The sequence below is a fragment of the Pongo pygmaeus genome, chromosome 23 (genome assembly GCF_028885625.2).
Source record: "Pongo pygmaeus isolate AG05252 chromosome 23, NHGRI_mPonPyg2-v2.0_pri, whole genome shotgun sequence".
Lineage (NCBI taxonomy): Eukaryota > Metazoa > Chordata > Mammalia > Primates > Hominidae > Pongo > Pongo pygmaeus.
Window position 1 is genome coordinate 42,860,228 of NC_085931.1, and position 18,853 is coordinate 42,879,080.

The following is an 18,853-nucleotide window of genomic DNA, read 5'->3' on the forward strand; positions in this document are numbered from 1 at the left end:
CCCCAACAGGGGAGTCACACCTTGAGCTCTTCTCAGCTGACACCACGGGGCAGTGTGAGGCCCTCAGACCTGGGTGTCTGATGGACCTGAGTTTGAATCCTTGCTTTGCCCATTCCCAGCTGTGTGACTTTATTTAAGCCATGGAACAGTTCTGTGTCAGTTTCCTTATCTGTAAAACGGGAAGGAGGCCGGGCTCAGTGGCTCACGCCGATAGTGCCAGCACTTGGGAGGCCAAGGCGGGTGGATAGCTTGAGTACAGGAGTTCAAGACCAGCCTGGACAACATGGCGAAACCCTAGCTCTATTAAACAAACAAATTTTTAAAATTGGCTGGGCGCAGTGGCTCATGCCTGTAATCCCAGCACACTGGGAGGCTGAGGCAGGAGGAACATTTGAGGTCAGGAGTTCAAGACCAGCCTGGCCAACCTGGTGAAATCTCGTTTCTATTAAAAATACACAAAAAAAAATTAGCTGAGCGTGGTGGTGCATGCCTGCAGTCCTAGCTACTCGGGAGGCTGAGGCAGGAGAATCACTTGAACCCGGGAGGTGGAGATTGCAGTGAGCCAAGATTGTGCCACTGCACTCCAGTCTGGGCAACAGAGCGAGACTCCATCTCTCAGAGAAAAAAACAAACAAAAAAAAGACTAAAAAATCCATTTAACAGATGAGGCACAAGAGTTTAAATAATTTTCTCTGAAAAAATTAGCTGGGTGTGGTGGTGTGCGCCTTGTAGCACCAGCTACTTGGGAGGCTGAGGCAGGAGGATCGCTTGAACCTGGAAGGCGGAGGTTGCAGTGAGCTAAGAGAGCACTATTGCACTCCAGCCTGGGTGACTGGGTGAGACTCTATCTCAAAACAAAACAGAAGCCAACAAACAAAAAAACAGGAAAGGAAATCGGACCAGCCTTACAGGGGTATCTTGAGGGGAAAAAAAATTGCCCATTTCTGCAAAGCGCCTTGCCTGGTGCTAGGAACATGGTAGATGGTTCCTTAGAGTGCATGAGGATGGGGTCACCAAGGATAGGGCAGTGTGTGAAGAGGGCTCGGGACAAAGCCCTGAGGAACCCTAGTATTTCGGGGTAGGCTAGAAGACAAGCCCATACAGCAAATAGAAAAGCAACGGCCGGAGCAGCAGAAGGGAAGCTGGGAGAGTCGGTCAAGGAAGGGTGAGCAGTCGTGCACCGTCCAGCCAAGACGGCCAGAGAGGTGGGCACAATGAAGTGTCCTTGGCTTTGACAACAAGGAGGGCTCTGGTGGCCACGGTGGAGGAGTGGGGACAGGGCCAGAGCACACTGAGCTGATGAGTGGGTAGGAGGTGAGGAAGAGGAGATGGAGAAGTTTGCTGAGAAGAAAAGCTTCATGGGAGAACCAAAGTGTCCTTTACACATGTCAGAAATCAATTATTTAGAATGCTCCAGCTGTACCTAATTTTCACTGTTTTGAAATCAATCTTAGTCCAACCTCATTAGAAAAGCTGGAAGGGCTCTAAGCCCTCTAAGAGCTAGAAGGAACTGAGGAGGTCCCCCCATCCAGGGCTGGCCCTCCTCCCATCTCTCACTGGGACCCCATCCTTATGGGGGGTGGAGTGGATGATTCATTACTATCTAGCATGCTCTTTAAATATATTCACTAGGGGAAAGATCAGCCTAGTTTGTTAACCTCAATTCCAACAGCAAAGGTGACTCTTCAAAGCATGGTGAAGCCTGGGGTAGGGGCCTCCTCCCAGACCCACATTCAAATCCTGTTTCATGGGCCCCCCAAAGTGTGATCGTTTCAGCATCACAGCAGGAAGAGGAAGGCCTGGGAGGCAGGAAACCTGGTATGGAGGCCCCAGCTCTGCTCACTTGCTGTGCAAACTAGGGCCAGCCCTTCCTTTCCCTCAGACCTCAGTTTCCCCTTATTCGGGATAAGGGGTAGACAGGGGCGATTCTAAGGGTCCTGCCAGCTCTGACATTTCAGCATGTGGATATCTATTCTAAAGTCCTTTAAACAGTTAAGTCCAATTCTCCAGATGGAAAACAGGTCCAGAAAAGGCCTAGTCTCCAGTTCCCTCCCTTCTCCCTTCAAACACGTCTTACTCTCTAGAGCAAGATTTCAGGCCTGAAATATGGCTTCCCAATTACCTAAGGATGAAGCCTCAAATCTTCGGCCTGGCATTTAAAACACTTCGTAATCTTGTTTTACCCAACCTCACTTCCCATTCTTAGGCCTCTCTTCTCACCATCTCCCAGGTCACTGCCAAGCCTTTGCCCATGTTGTACCCCAGGCCTTAATCTTTTTCCTGACTCTCCTTCAAGATCTAGCTTATCCCTGTGGGCTGAGCATGCAGTAGATGCTCAATAAAATTCTCAGCGAGCCCAAGGCCCCCTCTCCTGCACTGCCCTTGGCATGTTGAAGTCAAGTTGGGGCCTTGTTTTAATCAACATTTTCCTAGCTTGTCGGGCAGCCCAGCCCAGGGCCTGGCACAAGGGACCCTCAGCATCCAATACCAGCCAGGATTGGGAGGGGCTCAGTGACCAGCCAGTTGGGCCACCCCAGCTCTTTGCCACAAGACAAAGTTCAGCCTGGGTTTTGGACTCAGATCCTGGCCCCACCACTTACAGGCTGTGTAACCCTGAGCAAGTCACCAACCTCAGGTTCCACATTTTAAATATGGGGAGACCAGCTGTGCCCACTGTGGGCTGGGTAGTGAGGATTAAAAAAGAGAATGCTTGTACGGGACTAGCACTGGGCTGGCTCCTAATGTGTCCTGAATATTACTTGTCCCAGCCTGGCCACCCAGTCCCCTTCTCTGGTGGAAGGCACAGCCTGACCAAGGCTACGTCTCAGGTTGGGTTCGATTGTGTGTGTCTGTGTGGCGGGGCTGTCCCCGAGGGTCGGACTCGATCCTGCCCAGACCAGTACAGACCAACGCACAAGGTGTGGCCCAGCAGAACCCATGGACAGGCAGGGCTCGGGGAGGCGGGACGGCTGGGGCGGGACTGGGCTGACCCGCCCCTCGGGGCACGCGGCCTCCCGGCTTCTCCGCCGGTAGGTTTGCTTGCTTTTGGGGCCCTTCTCAAGCCAGATCTCTAACGTGGATGGAGTGGCGCGTTTCAGGGTGGGGCTATGACAATGCACTGCCTGTGCAGCCGCCATCACCGCGCCCCCTCCTCCGGGTCCGCAGTCTCCTGCCCGGCTTTCCCTTCTCCACCTCCATCTCTGCGGCGGTAAAATGCAGCACTCGCAGAGCGCCTGCGCGGCTTTCAGGCCGGGCGGCGGCGGCGGTGGCTATTTATAGTAGGTGACGTCACCTTGAAATAGACCGTTAGGGCCGGCCCGCCCTTCCCCCCTCCCACTCCCGCCGCTCCCCGACGCCCGGCCTGGCCAGTCTCACTGCGCAGGCGTCGTCCCGTCCTCCCATCCCCCAGCGCGGCCGCCTCTCCTCCCTCGGCGGTGTCCGCGGCGCGAGCCACAGCGCGCGGGGCGAGCCAGCGAGAGGGCGCGAGCGGCGGCGCTGCCTGCATCCTGCAGCCTCTGGCCGGCCGGCGAGCCAGTGCGCGTGCGCGGCGGCGGCCTCCGCAGCGACCGGGGAGCGGACTGACCGGCGGGCGGGCTAGCGAGCCAGCGGTGTGAGGCGCGAGGCGAGGCCGAGCCGCGAGCGACATGGGGGACCGGGAGCAGTTGCTGCAGCGGGCGCGGCTGGCCGAGCAGGCGGAGCGCTACGACGACATGGCCTCCGCCATGAAGGCGGTGAGCGCGCCGGGAGCCCGGGCGGCTGGCCTGGGGGGCCTGGCGTTGGGGAGGGACGGGGATGGCCGCGGGCGGCGTTCCCCTCCCGGCCATGGGCGACCCGACGACCCGGCTGGGCGTGGCCGCCCGCCCGCCCTTAGCCCGCGCTTCCCGCTCCCGCTGGGCGCCCCGCCACTTCCTGAGGCTGGGCCCGGGGTGGGGGATCCGGGAGGGTGCAGTTCGGGATCGCGAAGGCAGCCCCGGGAGTGGGGCGGGCCGGTCGGGGTCGCCACATCTTAGTTCGGAGCCCGGGCGGAGGCAGAGGGTGCCCTAGGGGACGCGAAGGAGCCGCATTCCTCCTTCTAGAGCGTTTCACCGGACCCGGGGGCCCCCCCTCTCGTCTTCCTCCGTTCCCCAACTTGGAATAAAGAATCACCTAGTGAGTGGCGCCCTGTCTCAGCTGGTTTTCTCTGCCACAACCTGAAGTCTGTAATTCCGATCTGTTTTGCTCTGCCCGTTCGAATTGTTCTGGTTCCATCTTCCCACGCCTGGGGGTCTGGCTTTGTGTGCGAAGACCCCTTTCCTGCAGTCTAGGCGTGGACGGGGGCGGGAGAGTGGGCGGAGGGTGTGGGGCCCCACTCCACAGCCCCAGGTTTGCTGCTGCGCTGTCTGCTTGGAGATTAAAATGAAACGTGACTTCTAGGTGAGACGAATCTGTGTGCCTTTGCATTCCTGAGACCCTCATAAATCGATTCTGCAGCTTCTCCGGTGGAAGAGTCGTGCCCAGCCACACCCTAGCAAAATACTGTGGGTCACACACAACCTGCATTTCTGAGTTCCGGTTACCATCTCACTCACTCTCCACGTTATTTTACGTTTTCTGTAAATGAATATTTCCTCTCCCTGCGTCAAGGTCACACAGTGGTAGAACTGCAACTGCGACCACCAACCTGCTATGTTCAGTGTACAACCTCCTGAGACCTGGGAGGATCCCGTTGAACTCCGCCTTAGACCTATAGGTTCAGAAATTCGGGCGGTGAGACTCAGACATCTGCATTGTAACCAGCTCTCACAGGCGATTTTTAGCTGGCTTAAGTCTGAGAATTACTGCCCATGATTATAGTAAATGTATCCTTTGCTGGCCTTTTGGAGGGAGTTCCGCAAAAACTGCCAATACAAAGGCTCCCTAAAATCTTAAGTCATTTGGAAAGCTCATTTGAAGGCTTTTGATGTTAATATCAGATGAAATATGTAGTTGGGGCCAATATTTAGGATTGTTCAGGTAAGAAAGGTACTTGAAGAGTTTCCTTTCCTCTGATGTCCTTGTTACACACATAACTGGGTGTGTTTGGAAACCAGCAACAGCTCGTATGTTGATTTGTTGGTGATCTTGACTTGAGCGCTATTAGCATGCTGTTGTGGTGAGGCAGGTTTTCTTACAAACCGGGGGACGGTCTAGGTCTGGAGGCTGAACTTTATGTAATTCAGGGGGTCCTTTAAAAGAAAATCTAAAATATAATTTTGCATATTTTACAAAAATGGGACTGACGAATGCATTTCCTTGGAAGGACCCTGAACCTTAATTTTCTTTGGGATAAAGCTGCTTCTGTCCACAGCAGGTCACACTTAAGCCCCTCCTCCCCAGTAACTGAGTGGTGCTGGGATTATGCAGGCTGAGGCCTCTCCACACATTTTCATGAAGTGGTTGCTCACCCTCTAAGTGAGACGTAAAGACTGCAGTATTAGGAGCCCTTTGGGAAATAAGTGTGGTGAAAAGAAAGGAAGGACAAGGTTTAAAGGAAGGGGAAATGGAGGTTAAGGAAAAATGGCTAGAAGGTGTGTTCTGGAACAATCAGAAACCTGAGGCAACTTGAAATGGGGGAAAAAGGCAAGAATGGAGAGATGTTACCAGAACGAAATCTAGTTTGAGCAGAGAAAAAGACTGGCTTTCTAGTAGGCTTGTAAAATGCTTTCCTGCAGCAAGCTACTTGTGTCTGTAGATCTTCTCTGGAGGGTTAAGGTAGTCTTTTGTAAACCGAAGGAATCTATATTTGAAATAATGAGTTGGAAAAGCCACCCAGCATAGAAGAGTCAATCCAAGCCTTAATTCTGCCATCTCAGAATGGTGATAAACCGTTTCTCCCCCATCATCTAAATGGAATATACTGTGCTTATAGATATATTCTTTAAAAGAAAAAAAAAGAATATATTGGAAGGGACTGGCAGGGGTCACTTTCCCTGCTGAATTGGTGTTTGTAGATTAAATTCTTAATGTTACTGGGATGACTCAGTCTCTATATTATTAATCTCATTAGCCTTAACTAAGGCTTTTGGAAAGGGTGTAAGTTTCAGTAACCCTCTGGGTTTACCTGGGCTTTCTTCAGGGCTGTGGAAGGGCAGGTAAGTAGGCTGCTGTAGGGAGGATGGAGCAGGACACGTGTTGAGGATATATTCTGATGCCACCACTCTGTAACCTTGAAACTTACATCTTGGCTTTAGGTCCTCTGAAGTATAAAACTAGTGATGTTGCTGTTATTAACAAATCAGTTTTGCCTTCAGTCTTCTAACTTGTTTTCTGTTTCCTTCATAATTAAAATGCTCACTTGATAATACTGGCTTCCTGTAATGATTGATGTTCCTTATTCTACCAGCGTCACCTGGAGGACAGTGTTGGTAAGCTTGAAGAAAAATCGTGCATATTGGAAACAATGGTCTTGCCTCAAACCTGTTGAGAACTTCTCTTCCCTGCTTCTCTCCATAATTTGAAGAAGCAAGAAATGTTTCTGAAGTGAAGCATAAAGGAGTATCTTCAAGCTCTCTCTATCTCATACCTACCAGCTTGCATAGAGTATAATAGTCGGAAGAAATATTGTGAAAGATTCTGGAACCTAAGTCCTTTATAAGCTAGGCAATTCTAGGCTACACAGTTCGTAGTTTCTGTAAGTACCGTTTGATAACTTAAATAAACCTATAAAGTGGGATTAAATGTTAGTCTAGGAGACTAAGTGATTTAAGGAAAGAGGGAAAATAACCAGATAGATTTCTGGTGAATATTCATAGATAGACATAATTTCATCATGTATTATGGCCCTAAGTCATCTATTTTATATTAAAACATAGATGGTAACTGTGAAGTTATCAAATGTAAAAATTACTGGGCTAGCATGGTGTTTTAACACTGATACACCAGTTGATTACAGTGTTGACAGAAAACGGGCAGAAACACGTTTAAAGTACCTACAGAATATATATATATGTATATATATGGAAATCTTTTTTTTTAATCAGTGTTGACCAGGTTGGCCTACGAACGTGTAGCCTCGCCTCCCCGAGTGCCAGGGCAACCGGCCTGAGCCATAGCGGCTCCCTAGAAATCTTAAGTGCAGGAAACAAAACTACAGTTTACGGAAACAGGAGTCGGAGAGGAGGGGCACTTGACCCAACCGCTGGCAAAAGGCTGTTATTGCAACAGCTGTGAGATTCTGGGAAGTGGGGAAATGAGCAGGTGCTGTGTAAAAGTGCACAGCTGACTGCCCCAGGTGAGACAGATCAGTGTCACAGAGTAGGAGGATTTTGAGGTGTGATTAGTGTTTTTTTTTTTTTTTTTTTTTTTTTAAAGAGATGGTCTCGTTCTGTCACCCAGGCTGGAGCTCAGTCGTGGCACGATCATAATTCACTGTAGCCTTGAGCTCCTGGGCTCAAGTGATCGTCCTGAGCATCTGGGACTACAGATGCATGCCACCATGCCCAGCTAATTATTAAATTGTATAGACAGGATCTCTATATGGTACCCAAGTTGGTCTCAAACTCCTGGCCTCAAGCAATCCTCCTGCCTCAGCCTATTAAAGTGCTGGGATTACAGGAGTGAGCTACCACACCCAACCAGTATGAAATCTTAAAGCCACATTGATACTATAGTTTGAAATATGTAAAAACTAGGGAGCTATGTTTCCCACTAACTGGGCATTTAAAATGTAATCATCTTTGAGGAAGGAAGAAGGCCCTGGATTATTCTTGTAATAGTTTGAATTTAAAAGGTCCTTTCAGGTGGGTAAACAGCTTATGTGGCTTTCTTGCACTGAAATAGAAACTGTGGTCCCCATGTGGGTTTGGGTCCCTGAATTATCCCCAGAAGAACTTCCACAGTCCAGAACTGACTCCCTTAAAGAAACCAAAAATGTGTTTTCTTTGGTGTGGATTTTCTTTAGTTGGTCTTTGTCTAGGATTTTATATTAGTGACAGACTGTAGCGTCACACTTTTCCAGAAATACGGTTTCGGAGAGGGTACCCCTAACGTTTTATGTGTGTGTGTATTACATTTAGCAAGTTTATATAACTTATTTTACTTTTTTTTTTTTTTTTTTTGAGACAGTTTCACTCTTGTTGCCCAGGCTGGAGTACAATGGCGTGATCTCAGCTCACCGCAACCTCTGCCTCCCGGGTTCAAGCAATTCTCCTGCCTCAGCCTCCCAAGTAGCTGGGATTACAGGCGTGCACCACCATGCCATGCCCGGCTAATTTTGTACTTTTAGTAGAGATGGGGTTTCTCCATGTTGGTCAGGCTGGTCTTGAACACCCGACCTCAGGTTATCCACCTGCCTCGGCCTCCCAAAGTGCTGGGATTACAGGCGTGAGCCACCGCGCTTGGTTAGAACTTATTTAACTTTTTAGGCACTTGGTAAACGGTAGCTGTTAGTCCATGTGTTTTTTTTTTTTATTTTTGAGGAGTCTTGCTCTGTCGCCCAGGCTGGAGTGCAGTGGCACGATCTTGGTTCACTGCAAGCTCCGCTTCCTGGGTTCACGCCATTCTCCTGTATCAGCCTCCCGAGTAGCTGGGACTACAGGCGCCCGCCACCTTCCATGTGTACATTCTTGTTTAACAATTCAGGATAGGTACTGTTACTCACTTTTACAAATGAGACTTTCAGAGGTTGATTTTCTCATGGTCAAACAGCTAGTAAGTTGTGAATCCAAGATTCAAACTCAAATTTAGAGCTCTCATTTTAACCACTGTGTAACAATGCCCCATGAGGCAAAGGGATAATATGTCTAGTATACATTCTGGTATATTAACCATTGTCAGCATTGGTGACTGAAATCCAAGAACTCTTCATAAGTGGGCTTACTAAACAAATAATTTTATCTGTTGGGTGCAAGTCGTTTTTTTTTTTCCAAATATGATTAAGAACAATCTGCCATTTATGGATTTTAGCTACAACAGAGAAACATAAGAGGGAAACTCACATATCTGGATTTTGCTTGTTCTGAAGGCTTGGAGGCTTTTTTTTTTTTTGCTTAAAGTATTGAATTTGAGTTTCTCCTGAGTTAAGAAGTGCAGGACTATGTTACATTTTATTTGGGGTATTTTAAGAAATTATTTCATATTCTTGGCACCAGTTGTTTCTCCATATTGCCTTTAATGTATTTTTCTCCCTGCACCCTTTAGTATATTTTTATGCAGGCCCCAAAATTTCTGTCTCTAGGTTGCTGGTAAAATTCCTCCTAGTGTCCAAGTGGAGGCAGCTTGTCTTCTGTCCCAGCGTTTTGGTGCTCCTCCCACCCCTACTCCTGGCTGCAGTTGGTATTCCCTTCTGCGGTGGTGAGTGTTGGCACTTCCAATGATCCGAACCTGGTACAGCTTCTGAAGCCTTCAATTCGGATGCCTCTAGGGACAGTAGCATGCAGTAATGCCATTCAGATGGTGTTGTATTTAATCCTTGCCAATCCCCATGAAAATGTTCAGTTATGCAAAAGCAAGGCAAAAGCAGTCTCTTGACTATACAAGGGTAGCTGTTTTATTTGACTAAAATTTAGCTTAGAGTAGATGTTACTTACCTGAACTTGCCTGCTCTGAGCTTGAGGTTTAGCCTATTTGTGGTCTTATACAATTGCAGCCTCATCCTGGTGAGGATAAGGGGCTCAGCCTGACCCTGGCTGGCGATGTTCTTGCACAGTGGCCCGTAGGACTTGGTCTGTTGGTGGATGTCTTTCCAGCTTGGGGCCAGGCCAGGCAAGATCCTCACTTCCTAAGCATTAACTTGGGAAGGAGCTCAGCAAGATTTCATCCCTCTAGCTCACTTTTTGTTTTTTTGAGACAGAGTCTTGCTCTGTCGCCCAAGCTGGAGTGCAGTGGCATAATCTTGGCTCACTGCAACTTCCACTTCCCGGGTTCAAGTGATTGTCATGTCCCACCCAAGTAGCTGGGATTACAGGCACACGCCACCATGCCCAGCTAATTTTTGTATTTTTAGTAGAGACGGGGTTTCTCTATATTGACTGGGTTGTTGTCGTACTCCCTGGCCTCAAGTGATCCGCCTGCCTTGGCCTCCCAAAGTGCTGGGATTACAGGTGTGAGCCATCACACCCGGCCCCTCAAACCCTCAAACTCACTTTTAACACACACACACACACACGTACACACACACTTCTGCCAAAGAAGCTTAAAGGTTTTATGATGTGCTTATATTAACTTAATCATGAGAATCATTTACTCATATCAAAAGCAAGCTGGTTGATAGCATGTAGGTGTGGGTAACTATAAAGGATGAGCCCATAGCATGTGTGGAGCTGTGAAGGATGGCAGCATATTCGAGTGAGGTAGCATTACCCCTAACTTAGGCAGCTATGGCCTGGCAGTTTGGGGGTGGCATTTTTGTTTGCTCAGTGTTACTTTTGATGTTGGATGTTTCCCAGATTAAGAACTTTAAATTTTCCTAAATAGTCCCTGTACTGTTTTTGGCAGTGGACCTATTTTTACTCACACACATAGTTTTTTGCCTCGTGAGTAGTGGGGGGGGAGGCCCTTAGGGGTTTTTCGGTAAATGAATAGTGTCATAGGAAGATAAGTGAATGATCAGCTGGCCAGGTCATTTTTGACATTTAGTAATGTTGGGTAGTCCTGGAGCAGAGAAAATATGTGAAGTGAGTGCCCTGGGGTGGGGAGTAGGTGTAGCCAAAGGCTGTTTGGTCAGGATGTTAGTAAAACTGGCTGACAGGGAAGTCCAATCCTTAAAAGAAATGGAGAGGAGGGCTTTTGTGCATGGGAAGAGCCCATCAGTTTAAGGTTGTCCTTCAGGAAGGGTGTAAGTAGGATTACAGAGGGTGGGAAGGCAGGCAGGACACCTAGAAAGCAGAGAGGCTGTGAGCAGAGGTGGCGGAACCCCTGGTTTGTGGCCAGGTGAAGACAGTGCCCAGTGTGGCTACACTGAGGGAAGGTGCCGTGTGGCAGAAATGACTGTTGTAATCTTGGTGTTAGAGCGGAAGGAGGCTGAAAACTATTGTCTAGGCCTGTCTCTAAAATTCTATGTCTTGTTTTTGCTTCATGTTCCTAATTTGTGGAGATGCAGCAAATCTGATTTCACTAGATTTTGCAGATAATCTTAGATAGCATGGTTAGGGCCTGGAGAGCATCCATTACTCTGTGTTGCCACCCAGTGTTTGCCTCTCTTAGTACAGTTTATGACTGAACTTTTCATTAGTTCTCCTGGCTCCTGTATTTTGGTATTTGAAGTGTTGAGAACTGGTGCTAAGTATCATCTATCAAGATTGGCTATCCATCTTTTTTGTTTCAATGGACCGTCTGATTTTACATGGGTCTGTAATTTTCCAGTCTGGGAAAAACTCAGTTTTCTTTAGTTATCTGGTCAAGTAGTAAGCCATCTTCATTTCATGTTTCCTTTTGTTAACTGAATTATATAACCCAGGAGTATTAAAAAATACTGTATTTAAATGTATCCAGTTATTTCCTAGTTAGGCTCTGGCTGGGGTATTAGGAACAATATTTGCTTGCTGAGATATGTTCGTCACCCTCAGCTAATGCTGATAGTGATTCATTCAGACTGGCAGGCAACCAGATGATTGTTACATAAACACTAATACTCCCAGTAAATGATTTTTCTTGTGAAGGTGTCATCATAAATACTGCCCAGTAGCCTTTTTTGGCAGTTTATTCCGATGGAGAAAGAATATGCTTACAGATACACCCAAACTTCACGTTAGTAGGAAGCCCTGCCACACCTTTTATTGGTGCACAGGAAAAACGAAATCATGGAATGTTGGAGCTGAAGGAGGCCTTGGAGATCATTTGGGCTAATCCTGCTTATTTTACCTTGGATGTCCAAAAAGGTTGTGATTTGTTTAAGGTCACATAGCTAGCTCAGACTAAACTTCAGATGTCTTAGGTTTGATAATTATACCGCCTTTTGTGTTATGCAAGCATTCTGTATTATACATACATGTATTTCAGATACGCACTCACTTTAAATGATATGCTCTGGGAAGTTACCTTGGTGTTATCTTTGCCAGTTCCACAGAAGCAGCTTTGTTAGTCACAGGAGGAAGTATATTGTGACTCCTTATGGATGTTATTTGTATTTTAATGCCAAATGGCCTTAGTTGGATTTAATTACTACAAGATCAAAGGAGCTCTCCAAATTCTGTTGTTGCCTTATTCTTTGTTTTATTGAATATTGCTCTAGAAATGCAAGTCATTCTAGAGGATTCAAGCATTCTGAAATTTATCAGAATATTTGGGATAGAATTTTGATTTAGAAGTGTTGTTCCGTTAAAAGACTAAGTAGTACTCATCTTTTTGTAGTTCATAAGTGTGATGACTGGGTTTTGACATGCAGGTGTGAGATGTGCCACCCTCAATCCTTGTTATAACGTAGACACATGACCCTCTGATGTGGGCAAAAAGACTAAGTTATTAAATATTTACAAAGTCTCTATTTTCCGTAAGAAAATGTATGTAAGTGTTTAAAGGCACTTACTGGAGGAGGAAACTAGTGGGGTTATAGGTGTTCAGCTGGATTTAAGGGGAGCATGGATTATAGATTCATGGTAGACTGGGGCAGATCACAGTGAGAGGTATGGAGACTACTAATGAATATGTGAGGATGAATAATGAGAACCCTGGCTTGACCAGAGTGGAGGCAGCACCCCTGGGGAATGGTCAGGATGGCTGTTAGCCAAAGACCACACTGAAGAAAGAAGTGGGGTTTGGTTGATGGGTAGGCAAAGGAGAGACTTAATCCTGTGTTAAGGGTTTGTAGCAGAAGAGTAGGGGTCCTGGGGACAGGGAACTGAAGAAATTAAGAGTGAGCTGGTATTTTTATTTTGTCTGGGGCTTGGGGGTAGGGAAGACTCAGACAATTGCTTGTTTTACTTTATGAGAACTTGGCACAAGTTTTCTGATTTTTACCTGTAATAATGATTATACTTGCTGCTTATGTCCTTGAACCACTAATTCCCCAAATAAACCATCATTGTTCAGGATTTCTGATACTCCACTGCTCAGTCTTCTCAATCCATTTTAAGTGTGTCTATTTGAATATGCTGTTGATAACTTTCCTCATTGAACTTGGCCTTTTCCCTCTATTGGAGGTTCTGTCCTTACAGATTGGTTTAAGTAATACCTTTTTTGTTTAGTGTTTTATGGTTTCCTAAGTGCTTTGCTTTCTTTTTTTTTTCATTGTTAAAATTAAAGACCTTTTGGATAAGCAGAGACTGATTTAATACAATTAAAGACCTTTACCAGTAGGTCATATTAAGGAATCCCTCTACTTTAGATGACACACCATCTTTATTTATTTATTTATTTATTTATTATTATTATACTTTAGGTTTTAGGGTACATGTGCGCAATGTGCAGGTTAGTTACATATGTATACATGTGCCATGCTGGTGCACTGCACCCACTAACTCGTCATCTAGCATTAGGTATATCTCCCAATGCTATCCCTCCCCCCTTCCCCCACCCCACAACAGTCATCTGACAAAGGGCTAATATCCAGAATCTACAATGAACTCAAACAAATTTACAAGAAAAAAACAAACAACCCCATCAAAAAGTGGGCGAAGGACATGAACAGACAAGACACTTCTCAAAAGAAAACATTTGTGCAGCCAAAAAACATGAAAAAATGCTCACCATCACTGGCCATCAGAGAAATGCAAATCAAAACCACAATGAGATACCATCTCACACCAGTTAGAATGGCAATCATTAAAAAGTCAGGAAACAACAGGTGCTGGAGAGGATGTGGAGAAATAGGAACACTTTTACACTGTTGGTGGGACTGTAAACTAGTTCAACCCTTGTGGAAGTCAGTGTGGCGATTCCTCAGGGATCTAGAACTAGAAATTCCATTTGACACACCGTCTTTTAAGGGCTTGTGAAATGTCCTGGGTCAATTTAGGAAGTCATTTTCTTTGCTTGGGCCCAGACCAACTCTGTTAGGAACTCTGTTAGGAAACTCTGTTAGTTTCCTAGGGGTTGCTGAACCTAGTACGACAAACTGGATAGCTTAAAATAATAAATGTATTCTCTCGTAGTTCTGGACGCTAGAAGTTTGAAAGTGAGGTGTAGGCAGGCCACGCTCCCTCTGAAGGCTCTAGGGAAGAATCCTTCCTAGGCACTCTCCCAGCTTCTGGTGGCTTCTGGCAACCCTTGGTGTTCCTTGGCTTGTAGATGCATCACTCCAGTCTTTGCCTCCACTGTCACATGGCATTCTTCGTGTGTGTGTGTGTGTCTAAATCTCACTATCCTTATAAGGACACCTGTAATTGCACTTAGGGCACACCCTAATGTCCGGTATGACTTCATCTTAACTAATTACATCTGCAAAGACCCTATTTCCAAATAAGGTCACATTCACAGGTACCTGGGGTCAGAACTTCAGCATATCTTTTGGCGGGGGACACAGTTCAACCACTGCAAAGTCTAATAATGCTCTTCGTACTAACTGCCTAGCTAGTTCACTTGTAGTTGGCATCATGGAGAACTAAGGGAAGTTAAAGCTTGTGAAATTTAACTCTTCCACTTAAAATAATTGATGCTTCCATCCTTGATGACCAGAGTTTCCTGTGAGGTAGGTCAGAGTACAACTTGCTGCTGAGTAGCTGTGCTTCCTTTCACCAGGAGCTGGGGGCACTTTCATGTCACTAATGAATTATTCTTCATTTTGGTTTGGGAGAGGGCTGGGAGTTTCAGTTAGGGTTCCCTGTGTAGCCACACAGGGCGAAGCTCTGGCCACTGGATCTGTGTGATGTTCCATCTGATCTGTGAAGCCCCACCATCTGTTAATGTGTATTTGAGGAGTGGTTGGTTCTTTCCAGAGTATAAAGCTGGAAGCAGAGTCTGGAACACTTCCAGTCTGTTGTCTTTGAACATTTGACAAAGGGACTGTACGATCTTACTGTTCAGAGTACCTTTTTTTTTTTGAAACGGAGCCTTGCTCTGTCGCTAGGCTGGAGTGCAGTGGCGCGATCTTGGCTCACTGCAACCTCCGGGTTCGAGAGTTTCTCTTGCCTCAGCCTCCCAAGTAGCTGGGATTACAAGTGCGTTCCACCACACCCAGCTAATTTTTGTATTTTTAGTAGAGATGGGGTTTCACCATGTTGGCCAGGATGGTATCGATCTCTTGACCTTGTGATCCGCCCGCTTTGGCCTCCTGAAGTGCTGGGATTACAGGCATAAGCCACCGCGCCCGGCCTGTTCAGAGTATCTTTTGCAGAATAGCTGAAGCTCGAGGTTTTCTTCTTCATCATTGTGTACTGCTGCTGTACAACCTTTTCAGAATTATCCTTAGTCCCATTCCTCTACCAAGGTGAAAGCAACATCTTATCAGACCCGAATTATGAATTTCTCAAGCCCCTATGATTTTCTGTTTTGGGTGCCAAGTATTTATCTCTTCTATTAGACTACAGTCTCTCTTCACATAGGATTCATGTCTATAGTGGTTTTGTCCATGGGTGGTTTTTATTCTCCAGAGTGACTGACTTGTTCATAATCCCGTTCTTGAGAAGGATTGTTGATTATGTTGAAGGGAAGGCTTCTTACCAAGATTTTCAGATTTTGCTTTCAATGTTTATCTTTTTGGGGTTTTGCAGGTGACAGAGCTGAATGAACCTCTCTCCAATGAAGATCGAAATCTCCTCTCTGTGGCCTACAAGAATGTGGTTGGTGCCAGGCGATCTTCCTGGAGGGTCATCAGCAGCATTGAGCAGAAAACCATGGCTGATGGAAATGAAAAGAAATTGGAGAAAGTTAAAGCTTACCGGGAGAAGATTGAGAAGGAGCTGGAGACAGTTTGCAATGATGTCCTGTCTCTGCTTGACAAGTTCCTGATCAAGAACTGCAATGATTTCCAGTATGAGAGCAAGGTGTTTTACCTGAAAATGAAAGGTGATTACTACCGCTACTTAGCAGAGGTCGCTTCTGGGGAGAAGAAAAACAGTGTGGTCGAAGCTTCTGAAGCTGCCTACAAGGAAGCCTTTGAAATCAGCAAAGAGCAGATGCAACCCACGCATCCCATCCGGCTGGGCCTGGCCCTCAACTTCTCCGTATTCTACTATGAGATCCAGAATGCACCCGAGCAAGCCTGCCTCTTAGCCAAACAAGCCTTCGATGATGCCATAGCTGAGCTGGACACACTAAACGAGGATTCCTATAAGGACTCCACGCTCATCATGCAGTTGCTGCGAGACAACCTCACCCTCTGGACGAGCGACCAGCAGGATGAAGAAGCAGGAGAAGGCAACTGAAGATCCTTCAGGTCCCCTGGCCCTTCCTTCACCCACCACCCCCATCATCACCGATTCTTCCTTGCCACAATCACTAAATATCTAGTGCTAAACCTATCTGTATTGGCAGCACAGCTACTCAGATCTGCGCTCCTGTCTCTTAGGAAGCAGTTTCAGATAAATCATGGGCATTGCTGGACTGATGGTTGCTTTGAGTCCACAGGAGCTCCCTTTTTGAATTGTGTGGAGAAGTGTGTTCTGATGAGGCATTTTACTATGCCTGTTGATCTATGGGAAATCTAGGTGAAAGTAATGGGGGAGATTAGAAAGAATTAGCCAACACAGGCTACAGTTGATATTTAAAAGATCCATTTAAAACAAGCTGATAGTGTTTCGTTAAGCAGTACATCTTGTGCATGCAAAAATGAATTCACCCCTCCCACCTCTTTCTTCAACTAATGGAAAACTGTTAAGGGAAGCTGATACAGAGAGACAACTTGCTCCTTTCCATCAGCTTTATAATAAACTGTTTAACGTGAGGTTTCAGTAGCTCCTTGTTTTTGCCTCTTTAAATTATGACGTGCACAAACCTTCTTTTCAATGCAATGCATCTAAAAGTTTTGATACTTGTAACTTTTTTTTTGGTGCGATTGTTTAAGAATCATGGATTTATTTTTTGTAACTCTTTGGCTATTGTCCTTGTGTATCCTGACAGCGCCGTGTGTGTCAGCCCATGTCAATCAAGATGGGTGATTATGAAATGCCAGACTTCTAAAATAAATGTTTTGGAATTTAATGGGTAAATAAATGCTGCTTTGGGGATATAATCTCTGTGTTTGGTCTTGATTTTTCCCCTCTCAAGGAACTGTTTAACCAGTCACATATTGTGGTTTGAATCTCTCAAACATGGAAGCATTTGTAGTACATTATCCAAGTTTTCCTGCCCTCTGATTTCATTACATATTTTGCAGCACACACATAGGATTCATAGATTTTAAATAGTTTTCTGTGAACCCAGCTAAAATAGCCTCTCTGATCAATTTTCCTGACAACTGGTGCTTTTTAATGAGCCTCGCAGAACAAAATGCAGTCTTCCACAGTATAGCACCTCTGAAACGTGGGCTCTGTGTAACTTGAGAGTATTTAACACTGAAGGTAAATACTGAGCTTATACACATCCTCAAGTTTTCTTAATGTAATAAAATATTAGGGGCACAACTTGTACCCCTGAAATCTTTAGTGATTATTGTTAAGCGTTTAGTATTCTTTAAAATAGAAAAGCAAACCTCATTGAGTTAAAAAGCCTAACCTACCCCTTAAACACTTGCTTGACCCCAAGGTGTCTCTCCTGAGCCTCGGCATCACTGGCTGACTGTTCTTGAGTGAGGTGGTTTCCAGCTCCTCACAATTTGTATCACCTCCAGAGTGGCACCTAGGAATGAACGTTTGTTAGGTGAGTTGGTTCAGTTACACAGAACCTTTAAACACCTTTTTCTGTTTGTCTTCTTGAGACGGAGTCTCGCTGTGTCATCCAGGCTGGAGTGCAGTGGCATGATCTCGGCTCACTGCAGCCTCTGCCTCCCAGGTTCCAGCCATTCTCATGCCTCAGCCTCCTGAGTAGGTGAGATTACAGGCACCCACCACCACACCAGGCTAATTTTTGTATTTTTAGTAGAGATGAGGTTTTGAATGTTGGCCAGGCTGCTCTCAAACTCCTGACTTCATGTGATCCGCCCACCTTGGCCTCCCAAAAGGCTGGGATTACAAGCGTGAGCCACTGTGCCCAGCCTTAAACACCTTCTTGACTAAAGTTTGGTATTAGACTGATGGAAATGGCCATGACACAATCTCTGTCCTTGAATTTATATTGTGGAGCACATAACTTGTAAGCATGTAAGTTTAACCTGTTTCTTATCCTGAAGTAGAGTATGAGCCCCGCCCCCCAATCCCCCATGTGCCGATGAATACGGCTCAGGAAGCCTGTTTCAAGTTGACCAATTTTAAGATAAAGTGGTTATTGAGTTTCACTTCAGTTAGTAGGTCAGGTATTTGAAAGTCAACAAGCTTTATATGGCTAAGACGCTTGGTTTTGATAAACATGTAGACAGAAGGTTGCTGGGCCATGGTGGTGTGCGCCTGTAGTCCCAGCTGCTTGGGAGGATGGAGCCTGGGAGGTCGAGGCTGTGGTGAGCCGTGCGCCACCGTACCCCAGCCTGGGAGATAGGAAGATCTTTCATAGCAAGACCTTGTCTGTCTGTCTGTCTCTCTGTCTCTCTGTCTCTCTTTCTCTCTCTCTCTCTCTCTCTCTCTGATAGCAAGACCTTGTCTCTCTCTCTCTCACACACACATGCACAAAAGGCTCTTACATTTTTGTTTTTGTTTGAGATGGGAATCTCACTCTTGTCACCCAGGCTAGAGTGCAATGGCACGATCTCAGCTCACTGCAACCTTTGCCTCCCAGGTTCAAGCGATTCTCCTGCCTCAGCCTCCTGAGTAGCTGGGATTACAGGCGCCCGCTGTCATGCCCGGCTAATTTTGGTACTTTTGTGGAGATGGGGTTTCACCATGTTGGCCAGGCTAGTCTTGAACTCCTGACCTCAAGTGATCTTCCCACCTAA

At 46.3% G+C, this 18,853-nt stretch overlaps 1 protein-coding gene and 1 non-coding gene across 2 annotated transcripts; both read left to right on the plus strand.

Moving 5' to 3' along the window:
- Nucleotides 1-3,333: 3,333 nt before the first annotated feature.
- YWHAH (tyrosine 3-monooxygenase/tryptophan 5-monooxygenase activation protein eta) lies at nucleotides 3,334-17,062 on the plus strand. The gene is made up of 2 exons (XM_054470442.2): nucleotides 3,334-3,731; nucleotides 15,603-17,062. The coding sequence occupies exons 1-2, from the start codon at nucleotides 3,645-3,647 to the stop codon at nucleotides 16,254-16,256; spliced, it is 741 nt and encodes a 246-aa protein (XP_054326417.1). The 5' UTR covers nucleotides 3,334-3,644; the 3' UTR covers nucleotides 16,257-17,062.
- LOC129023773 (small nucleolar RNA U13) lies at nucleotides 12,295-12,397 on the plus strand. The gene has a single exon (XR_008496919.1). It is a non-coding gene; the product is annotated as a small nucleolar RNA U13 (small nucleolar RNA).
- Nucleotides 17,063-18,853: the final 1,791 nt, after the last annotated feature.

Excerpts from the sequence above, each read along its gene's own strand:
- YWHAH (XM_054470442.2), top strand. The coding sequence starts at position 3,645 with ATGGGGGACCGGGAGCAGTTGCTGCAGCGGGCGCGGCTGGCCGAGCAG. Across the intron at positions 3,732-15,602 it reads TGGCCTCCGCCATGAAGGCG|GTGACAGAGCTGAATGAACC; the intron begins GTGAGCGCGCCG and ends GGGGTTTTGCAG.